Below are 26,615 nucleotides of genomic sequence, written 5' to 3'. Positions count from 1 at the left end.
ACTGTTTTAAATTTATTGCTCATTAACTACTTGCTTAACTACTATGCAAGAATACTATTTGTTTCATGTTTCATTCTTTCTTTTCTTCGACACAGTTGCCTCTTGGTTTATTTCCCCACTGTTATCTGGTTTGATGTCTGGAGTTCTCTTTGTGCTGATTAGATTCTTCATTTTAAACAAGGTAAAGGAATTTCACTATTATAATGAGTGCTTATTATGAAGGCTGTGTTCTCATCTCCCATTTGAGTGCTGGCATGTCTAGAGTTGAAAGTTTGTGGCTTGTTTTTTGGACAGGAGACCAGTAATTTTTTTATAGCCCTTGGAACTGTACTTGCTTTTCGCAGTTCTGAAAGCTCAAAGTAATTTGACAAGTATTTGAGGCTTAGAAGGTGATACATGATAATTAATATTGTATATTCTGTTTGATTAAAGGGTTGTTTCTGTATTAGTACAAACTTATTGGTATTGACTTAACCTCACGATAGCCGTTCTGACTGTTAATTAAACAGAACAGTCCTTCCTTGGAGATACTTTCATAGTTGTGAAATTTTAAGCTTTGGTTTTCTAGCACATCAGACATTAGAAGATGGGCATCTGCATATTTCCTAGATTCTCAAGAAACCTGAATCGATGGGTTTTAGTGACCTCAGTCAAAAGTAGCAGCTTTGAGGTAACATCACTCCATATACCTCCAGTGCGGAAGACGATTTGCCTGCCACCCAGCATGAACTGGAAACCAGAACACTTTTATCTGCTCTTTTCATTTCTCTCACACCATTCAACTTGCTAAAAATAAGGGACACTATATTAGCAGTTACACAGGGATCTTAAATAGACAAGGGATTAATTCTTTTGCTATAAATAATGCCACCTGTAACCTCAGCTTCATCATTCTTTATTTCTGATGTAAATAAATGTCAGCGATAAAAGCAGATGATAAATTCGGACTCAGCTTTGAATTTAAAATTACTCAAGTTGCATAAAGGACAAGGAGAAGTTCCTCTATTGCATTCAAAAGCTAACAACTTAAGAAATTAGTCATCAAAATCACATGAACTCTGATATAGAAGCCACATATTTCAGCATTCAAGAGGCAGGAAAAGTTCAAGCTGAGGAAATTGTCTTCTGACAGCCATCTGTGCGCTTCACAAAGTAGTAAGATCTGTAGAGCTTCTGGCATAAGCAGGTAGTGACTTGCGCGGTGTTTGTGCATAGAAAAAGAGCAGCTTTTTAGCTTGCGAGTCTGTGGCCTGGTTGTAGGGGTTCATGCCCTTGTTGGGGGTGTCGGTGAACAGCTGGCCCTGCGGATACAGCCCGTGATGAATCACGCTTTGGGACTGGGGCACAGCGTAGGGCGGCCGCAGCCTTCTCTCGACTCCCTTTTATAGCCCATGGCAGCAATAAACAAAACCACATTAGCCAGCCCTTAGCTTCGCCAGGCTCTTTGCAAACACGCGGAGCCCCTCAAAAGGCCAAAACAGTCTCCTCACAAAGGCTTTTTCCATGGCTCGCACGGTGCGTTTCCGCTGCGCCGTCAGCTGAGCTTTTCCTTGTGAGTGCCGAGGGCACGAGACCCCGGCGGGCAGCAGGCACAGCAGCGTGCTAAACATTGCATGCTCCCTTTATGTATGTCACCTGTTTAATACTGCCAGACACTTAATATTTCAGAGATTTCTGTTAGCTGGTGGAAAGCGCCAGGCTGTCTCAGTCGAAACTGGGAGGTTAGGAATAAGGTTTTGCGATGGACGTGTTGCACTGGTGCTTGTAGCCCTGCCCCAAAAATGTCAAAGCCCTGTCCTGCTCGGCTGTCCTTCAGTCTTGCTGACTGAAAGGGACTACCCATCTTGGAGACAAGATAGGTAAGAAGACACTGGCAGGAAGAAACCTGCCCCAAGGTCACCCAGCAGGTCTGCAGCCGACCCGAAAGTACAACCTGCCTCCCTAGTTCCCATTAACAGTGTCAAGCTTCCCCAGAGTGCTGGTGCTTGCCAGGACCAGCGTTGTGGACTTGGGTGTAATCAGGCATCAGGTCACCATCCTTTCCTCACCATCCACCCAAAAGCCCCACCTGCCTGACGCTGACTCAGGAGCACGTGTTTTCCTCGTGGCGGTTCATACTGACATTAATCTGGTGGAAAATCCAGCTAACGTTTCCTTTTTTTCCTGATTCCTATGCAGGAAGACCCTGTGCCCAACGGTCTCCGCGCACTTCCAGTGTTTTATGCTGCTACCATAGCTATTAACGTGTTTTCCATCATGTACACGGGGGCACCAGGTGAGTGAGCCGTCCGCAGCAGGAGGCATGGGAAGGAGGCTTCCCGCAGTGTATAAGGATGCTCTGCCAGTGCTGTCAGGTAGCTGTCGACACTGCGTGGTTATCTCCTACGTTAGCAGTTAACGAGGGCAAGAGTAAATCATACACCTCCCCACATTTGTGCATGTGTTTCTGTGACTCCCTCCTGATCGCTCCGGTTAGTGGGGAAGAGCACAGCTACAAAAAAAGTCCCCCTTTAGAGGAAGGGGAAGTACTGAGCTGCCAGCTTCAGCTTTGTAAATCTGAGCTCTCGAAGGTATTTCAGGTACGTGCATCAAGGAGGGAAGGTTCAAAGCGGGCGGTAAGAGCAGGTAGGCTGTTTGCTCTCAGTCTAACGCTATAGCTCTGTTGAAATTAGCAGAGTCACTGTTCTGGCAGATCTGGCATGGAGCCTATTAATTAAATTTACTTCTTTATTTCTCTTCAGTGATAAGAAGCCCCGAGCCTGTTTCTGCATTGAATGCGTCTTCTTTCTTGGGTGCTGTGTTTTCATTGCAGCTCAGTAGATGGAAATGATACATGTCATTGTCAGGACTTTATTTGTATTTTTGAATAGTTGTATATTTTATGTGCATGTATATGTTTGTGTTTATTTATATTTGTGTCTATACTTGAACTTATATTTATGTTTGTATATTGATTCACACATTTATGTTTATATGTTTGCATTTATATGTTTATATTTAACTTTACTTAAGCAGTGTATATGCAAACACGCACTTGGAGCAAAAGAGTTCAGAAAAAAGATGTTCAATGCTCTCGACTACTTTATTGAAGACTGTGGTCATTAAAAGTTATCTTTAGATTAGATTATTTCCCCAGAGCCATGAACGAACAGGCAAGTGAAGAGAGACTCCTGAACATGCCCCTGAATTAGGAAAGCAGGCTTAGAAAGTGACCTTTTTTGAATATAAATTTGTTTTCTCTAAAACCTGATGCACCAGATGTACTGGTAGACTCTACTTCATAGCACAGCATTACTAAAAAATTAATAAAAAGTTTGAGAAGTTCCCAATTTGAGGGTAACATAACTCAGCTGTTCCTTATTCTTAAGTCTAACTGGCTACATATCCAAGATGTTTCACAGTAAGTCAGCTGTATAACCAACATTTCCTCATTAGTTGTACTGCAGAAGTAGGTCAGGCACTCTGCAGTGACTCATTAAGCAAAATAAATGAAATAAGAATCTTAATGTGCCTTCTGTTTCAGCTTAGCAGTTTCTAAAGTGTGTGAATAAAAAGATGTGACTCTGTTTTTGATGCTAAGGAAATACATATTTACTCTCCAAGGCCTCTGTCTTGGCAACATTTACTTACAGGGATGAATTAATCACGTAGGTTTCAAGATAGGTGTGCATATATGGGTTTGAAAGATCAGAGTCCAAGCTCTTTCTTCTTTAAGGGTCTGGTCACTTAATTGAACAAGCGCAAGGAGCTCTTTTGGGGGGATACTTACGGGAACGCAAGTTATTGATGTGATTGTGCATTGCAGGACTGAAACCTCAGCTCTCAAGTGCTACATTAAGCTATTATCATAAGCAAATAATGGCTTAGATCAAGTAAGCATCAGGCTTTATTGACCAGAGCAAAGGTCAGGTAAATACTTACCCTAATGGGCAACATGGTTTAACATGCATTAGTGCATGAAATCACTGCAAACTTGTTTTAGCAGCCCTGATGTGGGACTTTTACCCCTGACTTCTTTGGAAATAAGGTCACAGTGGGGTAACAGAGAATTGAAAGACTAAACCTGCAAATGTTTGCATGTCAACTGGACCTTTAAATACTGCATGAACTGATATATATGTTAAAAATTATTGGCTCATTCATGTTGGTTTTGAATACATTGTGAGCACAGGCTTTTCTGCAACAGACTGCTCTTCCACTGCCTGAGATAACTAAGTCATGTTAATTTACAGTTTGCTTAGGTTTTATTTCTTTGTCTTCACAGTATTGGGATTGGTACTGCCAATGTGGGCCATTGCTCTAATATCAGTTGGTGTATCCTTAGTATTTGCCATCTTAGTCTGGATTTTTGTGTGCCCCTGGATGAAGAGAAAAATAGAAAGTAAGTAGTTGCTTGATGGAATGTGGGTGATGTAAAATCATGGAAAATTTCATTTCAGAGCTGGAAGCTTGAAAGGTCACCTAGTCCAGTCCCCACCCACAGGCAGGATGTGCTTAAACTATTCCTCATGTATTTGTGTAACCTGCTCTTAAAAACCTGCAGTGGTAGAAATTCAAAACCTTGTTAGGCAATCCACTGCAGTGCTCACTTCTTCTAGAGTCCAGAGGAAACAGGAAAATAAATCCTGGAATATAATCTGCTTTATATTTTATTAAGGAAACATTAAAGAGGAAAAATCTGGCAGAATGATTAAGTGACTTCTTTAACTTTACAGTAAGTTGGACTGATCACAGCTTTTAGGCTTTACAGTGTTTTGCTTGTTTGCTTTGCTACTCTCAACAAATGCAGTGTTTAAAATGCAGAGAAAAGTTTCAGAGTTCATTAATAAATGAGCAACTTGGTGTTTTACTTCAGTTACCTAGTTCAGTGAATTTTGTAGGAAGAAACAAAGATGTTGTAGAATTTTCTCAGATGAATTTAGTAAAGATAAGTGTTACAAATAAATAAAGAATGTGTATGAAATGGAGCCAGGTTATTGTATCCATGTTGATCTATGCCGTTGATGCAAACAGTGGAAACATAAGCAGCAAGACGGATAGGCTGGGTTTAAAATTACAGTACTGTTATTTCCTTAGGCCGGTTAAAGAAAGATGCTGCACTGTCAAGGATATCAGATGAAAGTCTTGATAAAATTCAAGATGAAGAAACACCAGTCTTTAAAGAGCTTCCCGGTGCCAAAGCATCTGATGAGAGCACGATTCCCCTTACTGGCTCAGTAACAGAAGCTGCTGGGGCATCAGATACTATTGCAAATGGAAACCATCCACGTGTACCATATGGTAAGAAAGTAAGACAAAACAGAGGGTTTATCTTCTCCCTGTTTCGGTAGGGTTTCTTGAGAGCAAGTAGGTCTCTGTTGTAAATGGTAAGTTAACGTTTGGGATTTCCAGCTCTAATCCCTCTTCAGCACTTGTTGGGAAAGATGCTCATTTACAAGTGACATTTTCTAGAGAGGACTTAAAAACAATTACATTTTGTATGACTGTATTTCAGTTTTAGAAACAGCTGAAAACAAAATTTACTTTCTTTTCTGCTTTACTTTGTATCCTTAATGTATCCTCTATCCTTTAAAGCAGTGGAAAAATACAGAGAACACAAATTGCTGATGTATGAAGGTTAAATTCAGCATAAAGATGATTAGCATACTACCACAGGAGATGAAAAGATTTGGGCTTTAGTTGACAAACGTATGATCCTTTGGAGCGTGTCTGCTAGAAAAATCTCACACATTGTTTTCTGAACATATATTTGTAAGTAGGCTTGTGTGCATAAAGCTCTTTTTGTTCTTCCATGCGGTGGGATTGCACCCCCCCTACTTAGCAGTCTGCTGACTTTGATATCACTTTGCTAACATCTACACAGCCCTGTAATTTGGTTAATAAATGCCTAATATATTCAACTGATTCTTACAAAATCAAATAAGTCATCATGTGAAGCCCTTTGAGTGTGTGCTTCCAGTTTAAAAATAGCTAAAACCAATTCTGAATGTTGCACAGTGGAAATCTGGGAAGTCAGGAAATGAAAAAGATAGTTTCTTCAGAAATATTGCCTTAGCTGTGACATGTGTCCTACAGCATACGCTAATGTTAAATGTATACAGTGGGAATAACTATCATCTTGTTCATAGAAATAAGATATACAAAACGTTGGAATAGCTGGGGAAATATTTCTGTAGAATATGAACTTTTTTGCTTTCTGTTTTTTTAATTATTTTTAAAATTTGTGTAAATGTCTTTTAAACATAGGTACTTGTGATAGGTGACCTCATATTCAATATGAAATTACAGTAAATCACCTTTCCTGAAATCCTTATCTATTGATGTAGACAAAGCCTCAGAAAAAGTAGAGCTTATTTTACAAGAAAGGAATTTTATAGAAATTACTTTTTCAAAGAACCTGAGGATTTAACCTTCAAGTATTACCTTTGAGTAGCCAATCCCAAGTGACTTGCTGCAGGTCATACAGCGTGTCTGGGGAAGACCCAATGCTGGAACAAAGCTCTCTTTGCACAGAAGATGAGAGAGTTTATTTTGCGGTGAATCTTGGCTTATTCACTGCGTATGTTGCAAATTGATCTTCTTTGTCCTGTAGTCTTGGATTACTGCCGGTTTATTGTCTCATGAAGTGGGAGGGAGGGGGCTTCTGTAGTACATTTCATAGAAATAAAAACTCTAAATCTCTGCCTTTTTAGGAAGAGCATTTTCGATGACGCACACCTCGGTGAAATCACCTGTTTCCAACGGCACCTTCAGCTTCGATGGCCAGGTGAGGAGCGATGGCCACGTTTATCACACTGTGCACAAGGACTCAGGTTTATACAAAGACTTGCTCCACAAAATACACCTGGACAGGGCCACCGATGAGAGGCCCGCTCAAGAAAACAACTACAAACTGTTACGACGCAACAACAGCTATACTTGTTATACAGCTGCTATTTGTGGCATGCCCGTGCATTCCTCCTTTAAGGCAGCGGATACGTCAACTCCAGAGGACAGTGAGAAGTTAGTGGGAGACACTGTTTCCTACTCCAAGAAGCGAGTTCGCTACGACAGCTACTCCAGCTATTGCAATGCAGTGGCCGAGGCAGAGATTGAGGCGGAGGAAGGTGGGGTGGAAATGAAGTTGGCCTCTGAACTCGCAGATCCTAACAGGCCCCCAGTTGATCCCGTGGAAGAGGATAAGGAAGAGAAAGACACATCTCAGGTCCATCTACTTTTCCACTTCCTCCAGATCTTAACAGCCTGCTTTGGATCCTTTGCCCATGGAGGTAATGATGTCAGGTAAGAGGATGAGATCTCACAAACCAGCAGTTTTACGGTTTAAGTGCTTGGAGCAAGGTTTGCCATCTTAGCTGGTCAGAAAGCATGTTCATCTCTGCAGGCGGATGATCGTCAGGGCTGTGTTTTGCAAACCCTGTGACACTGATGTCCCTGGTGCATTCCAGGAGTTGGGCTGCTCAGTCTATGGTTTATTTTCTTCTCAATGGTAACATCTTTTTTATTCGTTGCTAATTGTGTAGTAATTAGTTTAATTCAGGTTTAATTTTGGCAAGCTTTGAGGCATTGAGACTCCCCCTGGCATGCCAACCACTGTAAAAGCAAACAGGACAATCCCAGCTCGACAGAGTTCGCAGCCTATTTTAAGTGCAAGATTGGAGACCATCAACAAATGAGAGGTTTAGACTATTTTTGTCATTAGCTGAATTTCATCTCTTGTCACCACTGCAAAAAGAGGTGTGTGAAGAGTGTCTTCATTTTGATTGCTGCAGCCCTTATAGACTTCCCTTTGCTGAATCTTTTGCTTGTAGTTTTCCAGGGGTCTAGGACCGTGTGAGGCAGTGTATCACTAAGTAGCCCAGAAAATCTAACAAGCCTTAACATCAAAGTCCTACTGAATTTCATAAACTGCACATACAACTTCTCCAGCTGCCACAGTTCTCTTACCAAAGCAAAGGGAGCTACTCCCAAGGACGCCTGGGCACTTTCCTGTGCCCCATGTGGAGAGGGGACATGGGCTATGGCTAGTGCTCATTTAAGAAGCTTCTCATGTCCCAGCATCGTTCCAGTACACAGTACTCCCTGTCAGGAGTTTTATCCAGAGCCGCTATCACCGTTGAGTTGCTCCTTGCGTTTGGAAGAAGCCAGTGAGTTCATCCTTCAGTCATTTGACTTAAGCGTGTCTGTCCTTAAATCCTGTGGCATTAACATAATTTCCCAGGAATAGAGGAAAAGGATCATCCTCCAGGTGTCTTTCTGTCATGTTCGTATTGACTCAGACAGCTGACAATATCTTGGTCTCAGAAATGTTTATCTGCACTTCTTTGCCCTTCGTCATCTGGTCAGACCCCCACAAAATAGTGTCTCTTCACTTACTTATTTGCCAACCTCTTTCCCTTTGAAGGCTCTGTTTTATTCCACAAAGTACAAGACTTTTGACTGACAGACGGAGGATGTAGGCTCAGGATGGAGCAATTTATATCTTCCTCGTCTGCACTCACATTGCTCATCTGCTTGTAACATTGCTTCACCTGCAGGGCCCTATTGCACCTCGCCATCTTGGGGGCATGTTGCTGAAGGGCAGTTTGGGTATTTTTGCTCTGTCCCTGGGAACATTGCATATTTTTCCTTTAGGATTTGGCTGGGCTGCCTCTTCCCTAGGCCTGGAGCCTTGGTATTTAGTAGGCGCTCTTTCCTGTATCGTGATAAGGTCCCCTGAGAAATCCACACAGAAGCTGCTTGTCGAAGCAGCGGTCCTTATTTGGGTTGTAGCTGAGGCCATACTGAGTCCCCTTCCTGCTGAACCCTCGCCTTTTTAGCCGTGCCCTGCTGGTGTCGGTTTCAGCATTTGCAGCGGGGCTTTGCAGCGTTCATAACTTTCATAGTGCTCCTTAGGCATCTGGGCAAATGCTGTCCCACTCAGCAAGGAGAACGGTTATTGCTCCTTGTTCTTGTCAGCCACCCAATTTAACTCACAGCTCATCTCGAAAAGACTTACTAACATGCCTCTTTCCTCCCCACCCACCCAGCGTCCTGGGAATTTGGAACAGGGCTTTCTGAAGAGCTGCCTTGTCCTCGATCTCGTTATTACTTCCTTCATATCCGCGGGGATCTGGCTCCGGGAAGGAGTCGAGGGTCGCCTCATCCTCTGGGTCAGAGGACAGCGATGCAACTTTCTTTCCTCTCGGATGGTCTCTGGTGATCAGGACCTGTGCTCTGAGCACACTGGGCAAGAGCAAAGACCCATGGAGGCCAGTACCCACGCTCTGCTATTGGCCAGCAGCGAGTGCCGAGGGGAACATAGGCATAAGGACAAACACTGCTGATAATTTCTTGTAATGTACCCTGGGGAATACCATTGCAGAAAGTTCTTAGCCTACCCCAGTAGGTGCCCCTGCTCCTTTATTCCCTGTAGGTGATGTCTATACATACTCCTCAAGGACTCGCATGTTTATGCGAGCATCACTTGCCTTTTCTGTAGGAGGCAAGGATAGTAGAGTGTGTTAGAAAGTGATCTGTAAGGATGCAGTCAGTTCAGAAATCAAATTTGGTGTTGATAGGAGCTGGACAGGATGAAAGACAAGGTTTAGACTCTGTGCAGTATGCTTTATTGCATCTCACAGCCTAATTCCTCCAGATTTCTGCATTTGGACTGGCTTGTTGCCTTGGAAATATCCCTTCCTGAAAATTCATATTTTTTGGTGTTTTGCTAATCTGTACTTCTGTCAGTGATCCTACCAAATTTGCCAGCAAGCATGCATTTTTATTAAATGCTGTTTATTCCAAAATCTCTTCTTAAGCTGAATTCATGTAATTGCAAAACTAAAGAACAGGTTACCTTCATTTTGTCAAAGCTGGTAGAAATGCAAGATGGTCATGGGTGTAGAGTTGTATCGGAACCCATCCTTGCAATTGTTCTGAGTTCCAGCTAAGCAACAAAAGTTAAAGACCCCTTTGTATGCCAAAAAGGTTGAGTAGATAAAACACTCTGGGAATGCACGTATCTATCCTGTGGATTGTGTAGCAGAGACATTTTGCCAGTCTTTGTCTAGCAGAGCAGAAGACTTCTTACTGGGCTCTTGGCTCCTCCACATGTCACATAAAGATCTGCAGAGCTTGAAAGGCAGTGTGTTATTTTAAAAATAATGCAGTAGAACCTAGCTAGTAGCATGGCCTTCTGTCCACATTTCTGTAGGAAAGCAAGCCTTGGCAATCCATTTTCCACTGAAGGCTGCTATCTTTTCATCTCCCTCCTTCCTTCACTTTCCTTCTGCTCATATTTAGGTGTTGCTGTCAAGCTGCTTCTCTAATTTTTTTTTCTCAGCCTTGAATCATGTCATTAAAATCCTGCTTTCCTCTGCATTTGGTTTTAAGCACCTCACTCATATATTTAGGGAAGCACCTCTGTTGTCCACATCTTTTTGTTTGGGCTTGTCTCCTACATTTTCCTTCCCCATCCTGGAACTCCCTCTGGTCCCATGTTTTCTGTTTATTTTCCATCAGGCTCTTTGCTGGTATTTCTTGAAGGGACAGGAGCAGATAAAACGAGCAAAGAGAGAAAAAATAAAAGCTAATGTAAAAATTAAAAACTGCAGGTAGTTAAATGATTGACCTGTTTTACAGCATATTTAAGCATGAGGCATACAGTACAGACTGAACCATGATGCACCTCAGAAATGCTTTATGGAGCAGAAGTGCTCCATATAGTTTGGATTGCTTTTAAGTGGGCAAAAAGTCATATGGAGACCTCCCTTGTTTCCTTGTCCAGGCTTTTCCCTTGGACCTGGAAGAGTTAAATCAGTATTTTGCCTTCGACTGCAGAACTAACTCATAATAAGGGTAGCTAGACCCCGGTGTCTTCCAAGAGGATGCTTTTTAGCATCGTAAGGATAGCAGCCATCTTTGCTGTACGAGCTGATGTTTGTAGCAGTCAGGGCTTGTGTTTAGGCTGACATCAGCAGGGATCCTGGCCAGGGCAGTTGTGCGTTAAAAGAATCAGGGAGTCATGGTAACTCCTTATTCGGGTGACTCTTTTGTTCAGACCATCCCCTCCTGCCCCCCTGCCGCAGAGCTTATATGCGCTGCTGTGTCAAGGATGCTGGAGCCCTTCCAGGGCTGGGACTAACTGAGCCGGGCCGAGAGCCTTGTGACACCATCGTGCACATGGGCTGAATGAAATCTAAAGAATTTAAAATCCCGACTAAATATGTTGGGACAGAACTGCTGAAAAAAATGTTGTTGTTGAACTTAATTAGCGGCGCAAAGTGAGCAGGTCCCACTGGCTCAGCACCCGAGCACAAAGGGAGCACGTCAGGTCATTGCAAGGGCAACGGGAGAATAAAAAGGGCAGGATGGAAAAAAAGACCTGGGCCAGGAGCGTGACACAAGGAGAACTGCCAGCTTCCTAAATGCTTGTTCGGAGCCAGCTTTCCAGAGGGGCCAGGAGGGTGGGCTTTGTTGGCCGGTGGGGATTATATGCGCCTATGGTTGAGTTGGACTCAGCTTATTTTCTGAAAGTGTAGGTTGGTTCAGCAAGAATCATGATGATCTGGAGCTCAGCGCTGCAGCCACAACAGCTTACCTGCGTAAATGCAGGTAGCAGGAGAGTTGCTGAAGCTGTAGGGTTTATGGTGCATTTCAAAGTCTGGAAGCATGTCTGAATTAACTAGTTCTCGAAAATGAAAGCATTTGGGCAGGCTGTTTTGGAAATGGCTAGAGAGGACTGCTAACCCCATAGCTATCTCCTGTGCTTAGCACAGCGGTGGCTGTGGGTGCTTTGCTACTGGGTTGGGAATGAGAAAGCTATGAGCAAATGGTGCGTTGGCCCTGCAGCCCATTCGAGCAAACAGGAGGATGCATTTGTTGACTCAAGCAACCTCTGGAGCTCGTTATTCCTTGAATTCTTGCAGTCAAAGCGGGATGACCCATGGAAAGATGCTGTAGGTCAACGTGAGGTTTGCTGATTAAAATCTGCTGTTATGCTGTGAAAAAAGGCTGAGCCTTGTGCTCCTACACGCCTGTCTGTGCATGTGTTTAGTCTTTTCTTGTACGGATTCCTTCTCCTATAAATGGGTAGCCTCTTCTGTCCCTTCCTACCCCCACCCCCCCTCAGGCCATCATTCCTGCTGTCACAGGAGAAACCCCAGGGATGACAAGAGCCACGTGCCCTGGCTTGTGTGAGCATGCATCTACCCTGGGTTCATGGGTTCTAGCCATGGAGGAAGGTGGTTTATTATCATGACGGTGGCAGGAGCTGTAATGCTCCAGCTGAACAGAGTGACCACAGACCATGCTGCCCGCCTGTGTCTGTGCGTGCCAAGGTGCAGGCGGTACCGAGGTTTAGCTAGTACGTGCTGTAGGGAGGAGAAACCTGCTTGCAGATGTTTCACGGTTGTGCAGGGAATCTCTGTTTTGCTGAGTTCCTGCTGCGTAAATTGTTTGAACGTGGCTGCTCTAATTAAATTTCATGTGGAGGACTTCAGGACTACCCTTGCATATTCGTACTTAGATATTATAGGAAAAAAGGATCATTTGTGTTAGAGTCTGCAAGTAATGCCATATAGATTTATGGCACAAGCTTGACAAAGAATGGCTCTCTCCGTTATCCAAATGATATAGGCTACATGACCAAAGACAGGATTTAAAACTATTTCAGAGCTATAGTAAAAATGCTTAGTATTTTTTTATATATTTCTACACATTCTCTCAGTGGTTTTAGGGAAATAGAACTGCTACCAGATAGGGAATTCATTGTTAAGCAAAGCAATGCAAGTGAAACTAGGAAATACCTGTTTACCCAAAATACAGGGAGAGGAAACTTCTTTCACCTCCTTACAGACTGGAGTTTTAGGTCAGAGGACACACACAGCAGTGGGACTCACCTTTTCCCCTCTTCTTAAAGTAAATGCAATGGGATTAAAGGAGAGAAGGGCCAGAACATTGCCAGTATCTCACTGCACACAGAGAGCTTAATGGGATTCAGTTTCCTGGCTAAATAAGGAGTCTGAAGGAGCTATAATAAGGCTGGATTACAAAATTAGTATTTCTTATTCCCTCCCTGAGAGCTGCAGTCAAGATCACTTAGAATATTTAGGAAGCTAATCTGTCCATTATGATTACTGAGTGCAGCCTGAAATCTGATTTCTTCCCTTTTTAATAGCAGTCCATCCTGAAAGCGCAGCCCGTGTCCTGAGTAGATATGAATCTTCACTTGTGTCCTTAATTGTGCAGGTACGTGGCATCTTGTTTGTGCCATGCAGGCAAGCCAAAGAAGAGCAGCAAGAAACAGCGGGCTCCAGTGGGCACGGGAATACCTCCCCATCCTGCTGTGAGCAGGGCCCGTGACTGGACTTGCTGGGGGAAGGCTGATGCTGGTGGGCGAGAGGGGAGGATGGACCCAACCCTCCAGGGTCCAGGGATTTGGAGTTTCAGGGCCAGCATTTACAGCACGCAGGGATGAGCTGCAGGAAGAAATACGTAGCCTTCCCGACTCATTAATGCACCCAAAGTTTGCACTTCACAGGGCACAGCTGTGACACACTTTTATTGTGCTATGGTATACGCACTATTTCAAAACTGTCCGATTACTGGAACTAGGATAAAACTCTTTGGATAATCTGAGATCTCTGGAGATTAGGACATATTTTTATCCTGTTCGTACATACAGGCATATCTTGCCTGCACCCTTACTCAACTGGGTAATGTGTCCAGGCATAACTGCAGCATATGCAGAAATATCATCCCATTTATTTTCCCAGTGGAAAGTTCATTTGTGAAATCCTGGTTTGGGAAATAGTCAAATGACTGGGGATTTTGTAATTATATTTGTAATATTGGAAGCCTAATATAGCTTTCTTAGATGGCTGTTTTGCTCGTCATTCAGTTTTAATCAGTGATAATTCTTTCACTCAACTAGAAGAAGTGGCTAAAACACAATCTGCTTTTTCAGGTAGCAGAGAATCAAAGCATGGTCACCAGGTAGTCTGTAGATCGTGGATTATAACACAAAGCTTATTCAGAGCATAGCATTCAAATACAGTTAAATTTTCTTTTCGAGCAACTCACTACTCCCCTCAAATAAGAAGTAGCGAGGTAGTAGCAATGTTGCTAGTTCATAAAATATTATGACAATGATGGGATTTGGTGATAGAACATTCAGCTGATGGCATCCTTCCATGAATGAAAAAGACACTTAATTTTTACTAAAAAAAAAAAAAGAAAAAAAAAAAAGGTTGTAGTCCTTGTTCCTCCAGAGAAAGGTCTGGACTTGTGACCCAAAGGTGCCTAAAAATCTCTGCTCGTGTGTGTGTGCATGGGAAACTGTAATTTCTAAGCCTGTCTCATGATAGCTGAATGTGGGGATTTTTTTTGCCAGTAATACTATCTGTCTCACAGGGAGAGGAGAAGCCAACTCTATTTATAGTTCAGATTCACTGTCAAATGCTATCTTTCAGAACAGCTTTATAAATGGTGCAGGACAGATTCTCAGCTGGCACAAGTGAGCAGAAAAAGAGAACTTGTGCCAATTCATGTTAGTTGAGAGAGCTAGCGAACTCATCATGAGGGTCAGACAGCACTTCAGAAACATTCAGCAGCACTTCGCTGAACCGCCGTGACATGTGTCTGCAAGTACAAGCATTACTGTAGATGGCATTTAATCCTGTGTTGTACCTCTGGGGAAGGCAGACAGCCCCTACACACCACCCCTGCTGCAAAGCCCTGTGCCCTGTGAGTAACCAGGGCTGGCGGAGCCCAGCAGAGATGGTCAAAAATACTGAACATGGAGAATACACTTCATAAGAGGTAGACCCCGGAGTTAGGCTTCTTATGCCGTAACGTTTTATAAATTCATCCCAAAATGAACTCGTAGTGGCCATCCTCTTGTGCTCAGTGGAAAAATGAGTATTAGGTATACAACACTAAAGTAATACAGCAGGAGTAGCTTATCTTGGCTTTTAAACCCAATAGCTAAATAATATGGTAACATCCTCAAAAGCCCTTCAGTTACATAGGAACCTAATGGCAGTTTACACATAGATAGATGCAGATAGGTGTTCAGACCCCCTGAGTGACCATCTCAGGCTGTTTTCTTCTCCCTCTAAACTACCACGAATAAGACTTGGAGCTCCAGCATGAAGGAGAGTTAGTTAAGGCAAGTAAAAGAGCTGTGTGGGAGAGTAAGAGAAAATCAATTCTTGAAAATAGACGTGTGAAATGAGTCTTAGCCAAATGCATGGAAGATTTGAGGTCTGCTTTCCTGCTAGTCATGTCTTGAGTCAAATGAGATAGAACCGGTGGGACGTACTGTGGAAGCCACAGCCCAGTCTAGCCAGTGTCCTTATGGTTCATCCACTTAGTCACTCAGCTGTAGGAGACATCTGTAAACTGCAAACAGTCTCAAAGCAGTCTCTTATCTAACAACGCCTTTTTTTTGTGATGTGTTGTTTCTCTCTTACTCTCCTATTGGGACTGGTTGTCTTCTACCGATAAGCTCTTCCTAGTCCCAGGTATGGTTGATTGCATGTGCTTATGGTAATGTCTCGAAGCTGACGTATGCAGAACCAAGATCCTAGTCTTTGCAGTTTCTGAGTCAGATGCATTCCCTGTGAGCTTTTGGCAGTTTTGTGGTGGGACAGGCCTAACAGCTTCTTCTAGAGCTGGGCATAGGAAGTGTTGATACCACAAGCCCCTGGGCCTGGACCTACTGAACAAATCCAGAAGCCAAAGGAGCCCTCCGGAGAGCCGTGACGGTGGTAGGTCACAGCCACCGGCTGCACACCACTGCCAGTTTGCTGATATTGAGGCTGGGAGGTGCCGTTGTCTCTAGGAGCAGAACGTTTAAGTCACATTGAACTTGATTTACAGGGAGAGGAGAAATGTCGCTCTGGTATAGATAACTAGCGGTGCAGATACCCACAAAGGAAAATGCAGCTAATTACCTTTTAGCCTTTCCAAGCATATATGGATCCAGTATTCCTCCGCTTTCTTTTCCTACAGGGAAGGTATCAGAAGTACTGCCCCTGTGGGCATCAGTGTCGTCTCTTCTAATCTGTTGGGCAGCATCAGCCACTCGGATCCTCTGAGGCTGAGCATAAGTCAGCAGAGTTTTGCCTTGCCTTCCGTTGCCACAAATAAGAAAATAACCTTTTCTTCAAGGATTAAGCTTAGTTGATTCACAGAGCTGTAGCATTTGCAAATAATTAAAACTGGATTTTGGTACAAAAGAGCATAGTTTGCTGCTGTAGTTTTTGAAGCCTTTTTTGTCTTCCCATTTACATTAAGACAAATATCCATCCATAATCTCTTTAGAACAGTCAGGAAGTGCCTGGGCTTGCTCCAAATGTACCTGTTATTTTAACAGGGAGGTTGTCCCCATGTCATACAGCACTATAAGGGATGATCAGTTTTCCCTTTATTCATATGATCAATGTTTTAGTTGCCTTTATCCATCCTTCTGCATCCATCAGTTGAAGGTACAGTGAAATACCTTTCTTTTGCTATGCACAATAAGGCATTTAAATGTGCAAGTAATTTAATCCACACCTGAAAACACTGGCAAAGAAGTTGCAGGTCAACTTAGAAATATTAGAAATGCTTCAATAAAGAGTCTCTTCTTCCTTGAAGTTAAAGTAATTCTTGCATTTAGGCATTAAGGACTTTTCAGATACCATCCTTTCACTCACACAAAAACTCAACAAATCAAATGCATACTCAGGCACAGTATCAGACCAGAATTTTAAAGTACTTTGCTAGTGGAAATCACTCTTTATTTAAAGTGTATTTAGTTCTTCATCGTACTACCCATTGCCTTCAAACCCACTGGATTTTATTATCCATATTAGCTCACTAATATATTTCCAGAATACTTCTCAAAAAACATAAGAATTGTTCATTCCTTTTTATATCAAAGAGCATTTTAAAGTATTTTCATTTGCCCCGCAGCTTGAATGTTATGTGTGTTTAAAATTCCTTCCTAGTTACTTTGCTCCAGGACTGCTTCTCAGGGTTCAAAGTTCAATTTCTCAAGGACCAGAAGAAAGAAGGAGGGTCTCATGTTGCTTAGATGTGCTGAGTTTGCAATGCTGAGGACCGTTGTCTCTTGGCAATTAGTGCTCAGCCCCTAGTACCTTGTATCTGGTAAAGATGGGATTCAAGTAAATTATTAACTGTTGGTTATGGTGGCTTGGTTTGCACAATATTTGACATTAAAACTGGCCCTTACTCCATCTGTGTGCTTTGGAACAAGACCAGGAACTAAATTTAGCCGGTCCTGGCTGCAGGGCGAGCATAGCTGTCGGTCCTGCCTGCGACGCTCGCTGCAACCTGCTCTCCTTATCAGTTTACAAAGAGGGGAGCTTCCTGTTGGTTTTCAGACTTTTTGAATGACATTGGACAGGTTTGCTCTGCTCTTCTCATGAATATTCAGACATAAGTCCACTGCTGCCTCGCTTCCTACGCTTTTTTGGTTGTGGATAAATGCTGATCCGCAGGGCAAGCAGCTACTCAGTTTAGCAAAACAGCTGCCGAAAAAAAAGGGGATGTCAAAGTTCTTACCTGCTTTTTAATATTTAAGCCTCTAAAGTAACTGGATACCAGCTTTCAAGTTTTTCTTCTAACTCTCATGTCTAGAAACTTGATGCTCTTTTAGAATAAACAGAGTCAGAAGTCTCACTCTAGGCACTGGAGACTCCAGCCACCAATATCAGGTGACCTGCATTAGGAGTGGGGACTTCAGTGTTGCTCAGTTTCAGTGTTTTTCTAGATAACAGCAGCAGGGTAGCAAAAGGGCTTACGCCAGCTCTGTGTCACCAACGAGTCCTCTCTGATCCAGTCCAACTAGCTCTACAACACATTTGAAGAAGACTAAGTCATCTTCCCGGCTGCATTCTGATTGTATCTCCAAACATTACAGGTTATCAGACTAGTTTATATGTGTATCTTCTTGTCTGCAGTGGCAATTTTGTTCATTAATTTCCCTCTTTGACAAAAAGAGCTAATTTAATACTTGAATTTTAAAAATGCAGAGCTCTTCAATTGGTAAATTTTGAGATAATTTCAGCACAGTACTGAAAATACTGGGTTTTGTCCCAGAACAGACATAATGAGATATTACTGAATCTGCCATTTCAGGAAACAATTTGTAGAAAAGAAATTCCTTTCAGCATTTGCTATAGTTATCAGCGTTGAAGTGGTAACTGAAAAAGCAACATGGTAAGAGCCCCCTGCTGCAGCCTTTCCAAACGAGAAAGGGTGTTGCCTGTAGGGTCAGGTCAGAGCAGTGCTGCACACATGATGAAGAAAAATAACACAGAAAATAAGAAACTTCTTTCAAGATAATTATCTGTGTTTTTATAACTTGAGCGATGTTTTCCTGTTTCTCCAGCAATGCAATTGGTCCCCTCGTTGCGCTCTGGCTTATCTATGAGCAAGGTGGTGTAATGCAAGAAGCATCGACTCCCGTCTGGCTGCTGTTTTATGGAGGTGTTGGGATCTGTGTGGGTCTCTGGGTCTGGGGTAGAAGAGTTATCCAGACCATGGGTAAAGACCTCACTCCAATCACACCATCAAGGTAGGTGCACAGTTGTCAGTACAGTTGTGTGAACTTTGTGTGTGAACTGATCCGAGAAATTGCTGCTCCAGTATTTTGTTTGTAATGCAGTTTGCTGCATTTGCTGTGCTTTGATTTTAATGATAACCTGACTTCAACTTCTCCATCTTTCTAAAAAATGCAAGAAAAAAGAGGAAAAGGAGAGAAAGAAAGAATGAGAAAGAGAAAGAAAGAGAGAAAGGACAAAAAGATAACCCTGTAAACTAATACTGAATGCTTTTGAGGCATAGAGGTCTACATGAACAGAGTCTTCTGCTGATGACCTAATTAATATGGCAGAAGGTGCATTTCAAAATGGCAAGATTACAGTGGCTTTCCCAGTGTGCTTCAGACTATTAAAACCATATGTATTTATTACAGTAATTTTCATCCTTAATGCATACTTGACCTCTGCTGGTGCTTAACCAAATTACTAATTAGGCATGATTCACCGCAGCGTAGAGTAGTAAAAGTCCCTGATGCAATGAGACGTGCAGCTGGGTTGCTACAGATGACTAGCCTGTGCCGTTCCCATTATTCAGCCCTTCCTTGTTCTCTTAACTTATTCCTATGACAAAAATCAGTCGGAGATAAAACAGTCGAAAGAAGAAACGGGTAAGACTGTGGCACGCTGCATGGTATCAGTCCGAGCTGATGCAAAGAGTGATTGTGAAGTGTTTTCTTATGCTTCCCGCAGTGGATTCACTATTGAGTTGGCTTCGGCGTTCACAGTTGTGGTAGCTTCCAATGTTGGACTTCCTGTCAGTACTACACACTGCAAGGTATGCCTTTGCCCAGCGACTGCAGTCAAGGCAGTCTGGACTATTCATCTTAAAATTGTGCCGCTTGAGCCAGCGGATAATGGCACAGCAAGGGGAAAACAGCCGCTCATGGAGGACGGTTAGGCAGAGGTGCATCAGCGCGTCTCAGTCATGCCAGCGACATTGGAAAATAATTAGGCTTCCAAAAAATGCATTGGACTTGTCACAGTAAAGTCGCTGCAATCAGGCACAGTGTGAACTCCACAGCTGTGGTTAAAGAAAAAACAGCGCTTACTAAAACATGACCTCAATTTTAAAGCAAAGAATTGAAAGGAAGAACCTGGTTTGCTCCAATGGTGCCATTTGAACCTGGTTGGGTAGCATTTCTCCCTTGTTCAGAGGCTGCGCACCATTCATCATTTATACTTCACTTTCTTGATAAGTGCATGGCATGGGATTTCCTGCATATAACTCTTTTACTACAGTTTTTCCATCTGTCTTTTTTTTTATTTCTTCACAGTGGATTTTGCATTGAAGTAATGTGTGCGCTAACGGTACTTGTAGCCTCAAATGTGGGTATTCCAATAAGCTCCACCCATTGCAAGGTATTGGAGTTTGCAGTGATTGCATCAGTAAATCACATCACTAGGACAAACCATAACAAAATACAAGAGATACCAATTGTTGCAGATTGCCTTCACTATGCGATGCGCCGTGCAGACGGTGATTGCGAGGTAATGAGGACGGCTTTTAAAGCCAGTACGGCTAAGCAAAGTCAGCATTATAAGTAATTGCACAAAAGTCTGGAATGTCTTTCACGCTTACATGATCGTATTGAACTAATATAGACACATTAAAATAACGTAGACTCGTAGTTGTGTGATACCAGTTACATGCATTTTAGAGCCACCTGTATGAAAAACACTGCTACATCATTAAGCTAATATTTTAATGTCTCTCTTCTTTTAAACCAACTTGTCCTCACTTTTGTGCATTATAATACAGAATCCGGCACTTGTAATCAGTTCTTTGAACAAGGTTGTTGTCTGTTTTTTTTAAAAAAAGACCAGTTTGAATTATAGATGTAGGCTGGGTAACGAGCAGAATTTAGTTGTGTTATGTGATACGCTGTGTGAGAAGACATTTATATTGCTTGTAGGCAACAAGGAGCATGTGGACATTTACGCTGCTGGAAGAACATAGTGAGAATTTGGAATTTTGTTCCCCAGGGAACTCCCAAGTAAAATATCCTTCTTTTATTTCCTCTGCTTCCCCATGGACTCCCAAGCTCTTGGACACGCAGAGCTGTCTGTATCCCTTACCCTCTGGCAGGGCGAGGAGAAGCCCCTCCGAAATCGGAGACCCCAGAGCGGCAAAGCCCCTCTGCTTTGGGACGTACCACCAAGCCCTACAAGAGCCAGATCCTGTAGGATTTGCTGCTACACCCTGGGGACCTTGGAGCCCTTCCAGCTCTGGCTGGGGCTGGGGCAGGCAGGTTTTCGGGGCTCACTGCTCCACAGCATGGCAGGCGGGCTGGCAAGAAGCCGGGCATCCTTGCCTGTGACATTGACCTAGTTTCCAGTGAAAGAGTCAATGAAATCCACACATCCTGCAAAACGCCCCAAGTTGGTTCAGTCAGCCTTTTTCTAGTGAAAACCATTTCTTCAGAAAGCCTTCCTCTATTGCAAAATCATTTCTTTCTTCTGCTGTAGAGCTCTTTGAGAAGTAGCCAAGACTGAGCTGCTCTGAAAGGCTGTTCAGATTTCCCGGCGTTGGCCGAACTCTGGTTCCTCTGAATCAAGCAGGGAGGGGAAAAATAATAACAACGTGATTCACTTCTAAAAATGCTAGCCTGGAACCACCTCCCTTTAAGCTGACTGGTATATCAAATGTGTGATGAAGAATTTGCCAGAGAGAATAATACAGCTTTGATCATCTCAGTTGCATGCCTGAAGTACTTCTAGCCGACCGTTGTAAAAGAGAAAATACAATTTGGTACAGACAAATAGACTGACTTTAAAAAGAAAATGTCTTGGAAGCCATAAGCTAATGAGAGGGCAGCATTAGGAGGTATTCATTGACTCAACACAGTTAAAAGCTTGGTCTTTTCTAACTGCAGAGCAAAATAATTATTTTTAAAAAATACTTCCATAAAAGCAGTTAATGTGGTTAGCCTGTGTCTGCTCCATGTAGTTTGCTGTATCTCATTAGATGGATCATTCTTAATGGGAAGATCCACTTCGCAATAGGATTAGACTGTTCCAGGATGTCACATTATTATAACTGACTCTGTGTTTCAGCAGAATGAGATCCTGAGTTGAAAGATCCTAAGTGATCAACACAAGTTAAAGCAAACACTTGTAACAAATGTATTCCTTGTTTTCTTTGAGGGCCTGGTGAAGGAATAAAAGAACTATTATATATCATTTACTCTATGGGAGAATGTATCTCTGAAAGTGCTGTCAGCCACTGAGATAGAAATGCCTTCTTAAAAATCAGCAGAAAAATTATTTCACCCTAGAAATCAAAAAGAAAATGGGTTCAAGGTGAGCCTAGTCCTAAGCCTGTAGCATCAGGGAGTGGGAATTACCCTTTTCCCCAACATTTGCTTCACAGCAAAATAGCATTTGCTAAAGTGGGAGCCCTACCGAAGGGGTGTCAGTCAACTGAATGTGCAGCCACTGGATAAACTGATGGCAAAGAAGGAGCAGCATGAAACACCTTAGGTGGAGGGAGACCTTTTCAAGGTGAAACAATAGAGTATAACAAAAAATGGAGACCAAGTATGAAGGAAAGGTCTGAGCAGCAGTTTTCAGGTCTTGGAGCAGATGTGGTGGCAAACTGGAGATTGGTAGCAGGAAGAAAAGCATTAGCTTCTGAGAAAGATTTGTCAAGCCCTCTCAGATCAGGAGTTGCATTCAGTCCTAAATCAGAGGCTTTGGTCTACGTGAGGTAGCAACCACCCAATATGCCTGTCCTAAATCTACAGCCCAGCAGCTTTTCCACGCTCAGTGCCTGCTGAGAGCCTGAACTGCACCTTTGTCCTTGCCACGAGTCAAAGGGGAGAGGAAAGTTGCTCTGAAAGCCTCCCAAGTCAAGAGGGCCTGAGGGAAAGACCTAACCTTTTGAGCCTCCAAAGGAATTTGTGAGTCTGAACACGGTAGCCACATTGCTCTGCCTGCACCTGTTCAACGTCCCTTGGGATTTAGCACTGAAAAGCCAGTGTGGAGTGAATGCATACCTTGCCTTTCTGCTGCCCAGGTAGGCAAATGATTGTGTGGAATCTTACACATAGTGCCTGTTATTTATTCTAAGATATGAGATGTAGAAATAAACAGGCATTTCTCAGCTGTAACAGATTGAACGTGTTCACATATGGGTAAAATTAGAGTGCAGGAGTTAAATGCTTTTTCTGTGCAAAAGTGACTTTGCTGAGGTCATACTGTCAGCTCCATTTTGCTATTATGATTCTGGTATTTTGAAAAATATTCTCAGTGTTGCTCTGATGAAATTATCATGTTCCGTGTGTTATTATGATATGCCATTGCACAGGAATAAGAAAGCCAAAAGCATTTCTGTAATGCTTTAAGCACAACATACTGAAGGCAAACTGCACTGGTTTCAAACCAATCTCAAAGTAGATATCATCTGAAATTCTGCAGACGGTGTAGTGTCCCTACACCCAAGTTTTAGCTACTCTCCTAACCTCTAGTCCATCAAAATCACTATTAATAAACTAAACTTTCATAATGTTTAAAATGGATTACCAATGCCATCATTGCTGATACCTTTTGAATTTCAGGAAGAACTCAGAGATTATCGTACGTAGACTGCAGGCTCGCTCAATAAGCAATGCTTCTTGTTGCAAGCATGACGGATGGATACTAAAGACGTGCCAAGTGTAAAGCAGAACCTAACAGCTGAGCTGCTGGAAAACCAAATGCTGTTTCCTTGGGTTAACGCTTTGATATAGTCAGAAGTATGGGGTTCCTCTTAGCTGGGCACCTCCTAAATACACTTACACCTCCTAAATACAGAATAGCATATTGTACACTCAGGGGTCTTCAGATTAAGTATTGTCTAACAGATTTCCTTATTGATCAAGCTTTTGACTGAGGCCTTTTCAGTCCTAGAATATCAAGTTTAGTTTTCCCTTGTTCTGTCACAGGCACTTTTGAGTCTTATTTCTCTAGAGTTACAGGGTCTTCCACAAATAACTCTCTTCTCCAAAACAAAATGTTAAGCAGTAGTTAGAAGTTAAATAGGTGTTAACAAAAGATGTGGGTTCAATATCCCCGTCCTACCTCTCCCTGCTTCCCTGTCTTCCCAGCATTTATCATTTTCCTGGCTCCGCACATGGGGAGCAGCCCATCTTCTCATCTATAGGCAGGGACTGATACTCCCATTAAGAAAACAAGCAGGGAAGAGGAGGTAGGGATGGCTTTTCAAGGAGCACAAGCCCAGCTGTGTCTTGGAGTTTCCTTTCCTTCAAAACAGGATATTCCTTCCACATTTCTTGCTGCTTTACCGTGTGCTTTGAATAGACTTGCACCGATTTACACATTTTTGTTAATGGCATGGAGGGCTGTTTCCAGGGCAGAAAGAAAATGCAGCGTTTCTGAAGTTTTTGCATAATTTTTCACCAAGAATATTTTTCTTAGTCCGGTTCTTTCTTAAAAAATAATATGCTGGGTTTATACCTGAGTTTATCAACTGAAAATACATTTGAAGGAAGAAAAGGTTGTAGCTTTGCCCATGCCACAGTGTGTTTTGTCTTCAAAAACACTGACCTACCCAGCTGCCCTGGTAACAGTGCCTTTGAAGGATATTTTGGTGGTTTATCTGTTCCCCACTTGAAGCCAGACCTCTTGATGTCCATGCAGTTTGCATGTCCCATAGCATCAGGCTGATGTCTTTGTCCACAGGGAGGATTTTAGCTCTGAATGCTTTGCTTGGCTGGCTGGTCCAGAAGGGCTGGTTTTCATCGGAGGGCTCGGACTGATGAGTTTGATGTAGGGCAGCTGTACTGGGTCTAACCTTGTGCTGTCTGTCTGCCCCCTGCCAAGTTACCAGTGCTGTTACAGGGTGGGCTCAGCTGCTTACATTGCTGTTGCTGTCCTGTTTATAGCCCACAGTATGGAAATACATAGGTGCTGTTTGGAGTCAGCACCGTATGCCAGGCTATAAGCTGCAGAGGTTCAGCAGCTGCTGGGTGAACAGGCAGAACGTTCCAAACCAGCAAGAGGACAGGCAGGTGGGATGGGAACCATACTAGCTATCCCGACCTGCCCTATGCCACACTCTCCAGCAGAGCCTTAAAAACAACTTTCCTGGTGTTTTCATGATTTGGACCACAGTCTGGCCAGACTCAGTGGATGCTTGCCCTCTCCCCTACAGACTGAGTCAGGTGCTGGGCAGTTGGAGGGCTGCCTCCATTGCACTCATGGCTGAACCAGGAGCTAGCAGGGCAGAGAAAACCCCACAAACATATTTATTCTCCTTTGGCTGGCCCCGAGACCCATGAAGAAGTGGAGATCACTGAAAAATAAAGGTTACAGCACCCTGGAATTGTCATCCTCCTGCCACCCCACCAGAACACAGCCATTGTCATCATCAGGGGCTCCTTTATCTCAGAGCATCGCTTGGTATCAGCTGACTGGCATTGGTGTGGCCATGGGCATGTTATGAGCGCTTGGACCTACCCCTCACATCTTGTCTCCCTCTCTCTTCCCCGCACTCCCAAGGTTGGCTCTGTGGTGGCCGTCGGCTGGATCCGCTCCAAGAAAGCCGTCGACTGGCGCCTTTTCCGCAACATCTTCCTGGCGTGGTTTGTGACTGTGCCGGTGGCCGGCTTGTTCAGCGCCGGGGTGATGGCGCTGCTGATGTACGGGATCCTGCCTTACATCTGAAGAGCCTCCGCCAGTGGGAAAAGGGGAAAACGGCCAAGCTACTACCGAGGGGAGAAGCGTTCCCATGAAAGAACCAGTCAGAGAGGATCCATCTTCCATATCTAACTTCTTATCTACTGTACATAACAATGTGTCATATTGGTGACATGGTGATGTGGTGCCATTTCTTATATATTAAAGAAATATATATGCATATAGTAGGTAACAATACCTAAGTTATATTATCAGTGGGGTGAAAATAATTGCCTAGAATTTAATATTTAGTAAAATTTGTACATAGTGTATCATTTTGGTGGCAATTTTTTAATCTTTTGAAGAAGAGTATGGATTAGGAAATGTTTCTTGTCCATTTGATATAAGAAGAAGCGAGGTACAGGACTGTGTAACACATGAATTTTTTTAAAGCTATTAAGATACTGGAACAAAATAAAATGTGCAGAAATGCTTTTCATAAAATAACTTTGTTCATATCATATTGACCTTTGTGTGTCATAGCGTGATGGTTATGGCTGTGTAAATACTTACAAACAGTAACTTTTAAATGGTGCATTTCCCTTATATATTTTGGATAAGAAAGTTTAGGAAGTACCAAAGAAGCAGGGGAATAGCTTGCCGATATTATGTTGCTGTCTACACGTGTGGGCGTGTGTTGTGTTTTCCCATCTCTAATTCAACGTTGTTTTCACCAGGCTCCCGCCAGCAAGGCTAGGATAGTACTGTTCATGTCTTAATGTAACTTTAAAAAAAAAAAAAAAAGCACACAGAAAAGTTAGTTCTTGTTACTTAGTAGGCAGACCACAGTTCTCCACATTAGCTGATAGTAGACAGACTTCATTTTGTGGGTTGAAGTTTCACTGCTCACCTTCTACCTTTCCCCTTCAAGTCTCAGCTCCTGGTTGCCCTGCTGTCAATTCCAGCAGGAGAACGGACCGTCAGTCTCCCCCCTTTCTGTCCATCCAGCCACAACCGCACCCTCTCCAGTACAGGAGTGGGACCGCGGGGTGCTCGGCACCCCCACATACAGAAGCGAAGGGCAGCAGCGGGTAGGAAACAGGCTTAGCCCTGGTTTTGTGGTTGAAGCTATGGGTGCCCGTGGGAGTGCTGACCCACGCAGGGGCTGGCGTGAGGAGCACGGCGAGGATGCGAGCAGATGCTGGGGTCCCCCCGGCATATCCCATCCCACGCCACAGCCTGCCAGCCTCCCACCGTGCTGTCAACCGCAAGGAGGGGACGGGAGCCTGGCCCTGCGTGGATGGAGGTTGCGTGGTAACCAGCATTTGGGATGAGATTTTTTTTCACGGCAGCTCAGGGGGAAATGACTAGCTACATCCTCTTTGGAAAGCACATTTGGGTGAAGGTTAC

The 26,615-nt window shown here is 43.3% G+C and overlaps 1 protein-coding gene across 7 annotated transcripts in view; it reads left to right on the top strand.

Moving 5' to 3' along the window:
* Positions 1 to 26,165, top strand: part of SLC20A2 (solute carrier family 20 member 2) — a 58,027-nt gene extending 31,862 nt beyond the window's left edge. For 4 of the 7 annotated variants that reach the window (XM_075033140.1, XM_075033132.1, XM_075033146.1 and 1 more), the window contains exons 4-11: positions 96 to 181; positions 2,179 to 2,275; positions 4,265 to 4,381; positions 5,077 to 5,280; positions 6,693 to 7,281; positions 18,380 to 18,565; positions 19,281 to 19,365; positions 25,089 to 26,165. In XM_075033140.1, the coding sequence (XP_074889241.1) occupies positions 96 to 181; positions 2,179 to 2,275; positions 4,265 to 4,381; positions 5,077 to 5,280; positions 6,693 to 7,281; positions 18,380 to 18,565; positions 19,281 to 19,365; positions 25,089 to 25,253 (1,529 nt within the window). In that variant the 3' untranslated portion in view covers positions 25,254 to 26,165. Of the gene's footprint in view, positions 1 to 95; positions 182 to 2,178; positions 2,276 to 4,264; positions 4,382 to 5,076; positions 5,281 to 6,692; positions 7,282 to 18,379; positions 18,566 to 19,280; positions 19,366 to 19,864; positions 19,950 to 25,088 lie in introns of all 7 variants that reach the window. The other 3 variants (XR_012651139.1, XM_075033160.1, XM_075033170.1) reach the window with 3 other exon arrangements.
* The last annotated feature ends 450 nt before the right edge of the window (positions 26,166 to 26,615 follow it).

This window comes from Buteo buteo, chromosome 1 (assembly GCF_964188355.1).
Source record: "Buteo buteo chromosome 1, bButBut1.hap1.1, whole genome shotgun sequence".
In the NCBI taxonomy this organism is placed as follows: domain Eukaryota; kingdom Metazoa; phylum Chordata; class Aves; order Accipitriformes; family Accipitridae; genus Buteo; species Buteo buteo.
Note: the sequence above shows the minus strand (reverse complement) of the source record. Positions and strands in the feature narration are given on the sequence as shown.